Source organism: Triticum dicoccoides, chromosome 4A (assembly GCF_002162155.2).
Source record: "Triticum dicoccoides isolate Atlit2015 ecotype Zavitan chromosome 4A, WEW_v2.0, whole genome shotgun sequence".
In the NCBI taxonomy this organism is placed as follows: Eukaryota; Viridiplantae; Streptophyta; class Magnoliopsida; order Poales; family Poaceae; genus Triticum; species Triticum dicoccoides.
In genome coordinates this window covers 416605508-416609563 of record NC_041386.1, presented here as the reverse complement: position 1 = coordinate 416609563, position 4056 = coordinate 416605508, and the positions used below count along the sequence as shown (strand labels likewise).

The following is a 4056-nucleotide window of genomic DNA, read 5'->3' as shown; positions in this document are numbered from 1 at the left end:
GTGGAGGCTGTTGGCGCGCGTTGGGTCGAGGCTCGCGCCCAACCTCAGCTCCGTCCCCCCTCGGCCATTGATTCATGGCAATTCTGTGCCAAGCGGGGCCGGCAGTTTATGAAGGGGCGGGGCGCCAACCTGGGGCGTGACCTCCACGAGCGCAAGAAGACCCTGTTGTCCGCCATCCAGGCCCTGGACCTGCGCGCAGACGCGGTTGGCCTCTCGCCTGAGGAGTGGCTCTCTAGATACGACTTGGAAGACTAGCTCGCTGTCATCTACACCGATGAGGAGGCATATTGGCGCTTGCGCGGTGCCCAGAAATGGGTCTTGAAAGGCGATGCGAACACGGCCTACTTCCAGGCCATAACGAATGGTCGCTGCAGACGCAATACCATCCCCCTCCTTTGGGATGGAGGCACGCTGCTGCAGTCCCCCGTGATATTAGAGCTCATGTCCATGGATTCTATAGGGCCCTCTTCTCCGCCGCCCCTCGGGGCGACTTATCTCTGGCCCATGACTGCTGGTCCGGCCGCCAGCGTGTATCCGACGTGGAGAACGTGGCCTTTACGGCCCCTTTCTCCGAGGGCGGGGTCTGGGCTGCCATTAGCGGCATGAATCCCACCTCGGCCCCGGGCCCGGATGGCCTCCCGGTGAAATTCTTCCAGACATTCTGGAATGTGATCAAACCTGAGATCATGGCCATCTTTGACGAGTTCTATGTTGGGTCCATCGACCTCGGGCGCCTCAAATATGGGATCATTTCGCTCATCCCAAAGGTTCCCGGGGCATCCGACATCCGCCAGTTTCGTTCGATCACGGTGATTAATGTGATCTTCCGCATTCTGGCAAAAGGGTGCGCCAATAGGGTAACCCTTCTTGCCGATCTCATTACCCACCCCAACCAATCCGCCTTCATTCAAGGCCGGTACATTTTGGATGGGGTGCTAGTCCTTCACGAAGTCCTGCACGAGGTCCGATCCAAACACCTCAAGGCGGTCTTCCTGAAGATCGATTTCCACAAGGCGTACGACACTTTTAGCTGGCCCTTCCTTCGGGAAGTTTTGCTCCGGAAGGGCTTTGACGAGCGGTGGATCACCAGAGTGATGCAGATGGTCTCCTGTGGTCGCATGGTCGTGAACATTAATGGGGAGATTGGCCCTTACTTCCCCACCCTTTGTGGGGTTAGACAAGGCGATCCGTTCCCCCCATTCTTGTTCAATATGGTTGTGGACGCGCTTGCCGCTATCTTGGATAAGGCCAAGGCCGCGGGCCATATTTGTGGGATCACCCCTCACCTGGCCGGTGGCTCCGGGATTTCCATGCTCCAATACGCCGACGACACCATCATCATGGTTGAAGGCTCGGATGCAGACATCGCTAACCTGAAGTTCCTCCTCCTCTGCTTCCAACAAATGTCTGGCCTTAAGAGTGATGTGATGGTAATGGGTTACTCCCCGGCAGAGGCCCTAGACATCGCCAATCGCCTCAACTGCCGCCTGGGCTCCTTCCCCACGACTTACTTGGGGACACCTATTAGTGACTCTCGTCTTACCGTTGCGGACTTGCGCCCTACGGTGGCCAAGCTGCAAACGCGCATCGAACCTTGGCAGGGTAGGTGACTATCGAAGGCGGCCCGGACGATTCTCATCAACTCCTCCCTTTCCAGCCTCCTCTTGTTCCTCATGAGCTTCTATAGCCTTCATGAGACTCTTCACCACGAGATCGCCAAAGTCCGATCTCGCTTCTATTGGGCTGGCGATAACAATAAACAGAAGTACCATATGGTTAGCTGGCCAGACATCTGCAAGCCCCGTGATCAAGGAGGCCTCGGTATCATGTGCTCTAAACGCATGAATATTGCCCTCCTCTCCTGTTGGCTCTGGCGTATTTCGCAAGGGCACGGTGGCCTCTGGTTAAACATCATCCAGAACAAGTATCTGCGCGGACAACCCCTGGCCTTCTGTCAACGGTCCGGGGGCTCCCAGTTTTGGCAGTCGGTCATCCAACTGCTCCCCGTCCTCCGCATTGGAACCTCCATCAGTGTCGGATCGGGCGCCGCGACGTTGTTCTAGTTTGACCGTTGGGCGGGAGACTCCCCCTTCGCGGCTCGCTTCCCGACCTCTTCATCGTCGTCGTCCCCCTGATCTCAGTTGAGAGGGCCCTTATTGACCTAGGGCGCCTTGCTTTCCGGAGGCCATTTGGGCCTCCGGAAGCCGCCGCTTGGCAGGAGCTGCTTGATTGCGTCGCTCTCCACGAGCCGGTAGTGGACGCTGGCCCGGATGAGGTGCGGTGGCGTCTTGAGCCTTCGGGCCAATTCTCCACCAAGTCCCTCTACTGGGCCATTGCCCCCTCCTCCGCCCCTCCCCCCTTGTGGCGGTGTGGTCCATCCGTCTACCACTGAAAATCCGGATATTCATGTGGCAATGGATTCACGGACGGCTTCCATCTGGGGTGGAGGTACGTAAACGAAATGGCCCGGGCTCCGGCATCTGCCCGCTGTTTGGCACCCCAAAAGACTCGAATCACTTCTCCTGCGTGTCTGCCCAATTCGTGTGGAGCTGCTTTCGAGAGGCAGTGGAAGGTGTTTGGTGCCACACCAACTTCCCCGACCTCTACGTCGAGCTCCTGACCTCCCCCACCCTCTCGTCACATTAGGTGGCTTGAGATCGGGGCCCTCGCGTGGACCCTATGGACGATCCGCAAAAAGCTCGTGATTCAGCGCACCCCTCTTCACCGGGCCACTGACGCTCTCTTCAAACTGACTGGTTACTTGCAGCTCTGGCGGCCGCTTAGCCGCCCTCAGGACCGGGACGCCATCTCCGCCTTCATCACCGACCTGCGCTCGATGGCCGTCCGCCTATCGCCGCCGCCCCCGGAGCCAGATTAGACGCCTGGCTTGCTCTCCGGCTACGGCCTCTTTTCTCTTTTTTGTTTTTTGGGCTTGTTGAGCTGTGCCCTCAGCAGAACCTTTGTACTTCTTGTTGTATGACTTGGGTGTGTGTGTGCTGAACTAGTCCGTGTATGTGTGCTCTGGCGGTTTGCTTTATTTATAAAGCGGGGCGAAAGTCTTTTTCGGTATGATGTGTGCTACATGGTTGTGCCGAAGTGTGCTGGTAACCTCACCAACTAGCCAAAGAGGTTACCACACACTAGGCGTTGCATACAACCAAACACCATGCCTTGGGTTTGTCCACTAACATGCAGGCAACCAAACACCAGGCGGTGTGGTTCAACCCATGCAGGCAAGAGGGCATGCAGGCAATCAAACAACATGCAGATGGTGCATTTGAGGCTGCATTTGCATGGCCAGGCTGAGTTGAGAAGGCTATGCCATGCAGCTACTGTAGACTACGGCAACCAAACACGCCCTTGACCAAAGATCACACGAAAATGTATGTCAAGTACTCGGTGACTTGAACTTGATTCACATTTATTAAAAGGCCGTGTCCTGTGTGCATCGTATGATGCAGAGGCCAGGGTACTCCCCTTTTTAGGGAAAAAAATCACACAAAAAGGATATATTAGTTCTCCTTCCTGAAAAACGTCTAAATGCTCAGGCGACTGACCATAGAATCAGCAAATCTAACTAAGATCTCTCCTAAAAGGATATCTATGACAATAGATATCAGTAAAGAAACCAGCCCATTATTACCTAAAAAAAGAAAAAGAAACCAGTAATACTAATTAAGAGAGAAAGAAGAAAAAAAACTGGCAGTAAAGAATAGGGGAGCTTAGATTTATGAGCGGATCCTGATAGAAGGGAACCAAAATTTGACCTTCCCAGCTTCATCCGGCGACGAGAGAAACCGAACATCTTGGGCATTGCGGCGTCTTGATCTCCAACCTGTTTCCCTTAGAAACGGAAGGGCGAAACCCTACTAGCGCAAACTGTTCTCACCTGCAAACTCGGAATGCTAGGGTTAGCCGAGTAGGCTATTGGTTAACGAGGACGAAAAACATCGTCGTGTGAAAAATACGGGAAGAAGTCAAATCTTTTTTCCTTTTTTGAAAAAGATATTGTCATTGGAACAGGAAATTCAGGGGTGGGTGTGGGTGGGCGCGGGG

General features: G+C 54.7%; 1 protein-coding gene across 2 annotated transcripts in view; it reads right to left on the bottom strand.

The window, feature by feature from the left end:
• The window catches only part of LOC119285998 (acyl-CoA-binding domain-containing protein 6-like), a 19792-nt gene that overhangs the window by 14992 nt on the left and 744 nt on the right, over positions 1-4056 (bottom strand). For both annotated transcript variants that reach the window (XM_037565338.1, XM_037565339.1), the window contains exon 2: positions 3768-3889. In XM_037565338.1, the coding sequence (XP_037421235.1) occupies positions 3768-3814 (47 nt within the window). In that variant the 5' untranslated portion in view covers positions 3815-3889. The remainder of the gene's footprint in view (positions 1-3767; positions 3890-4056) is intronic.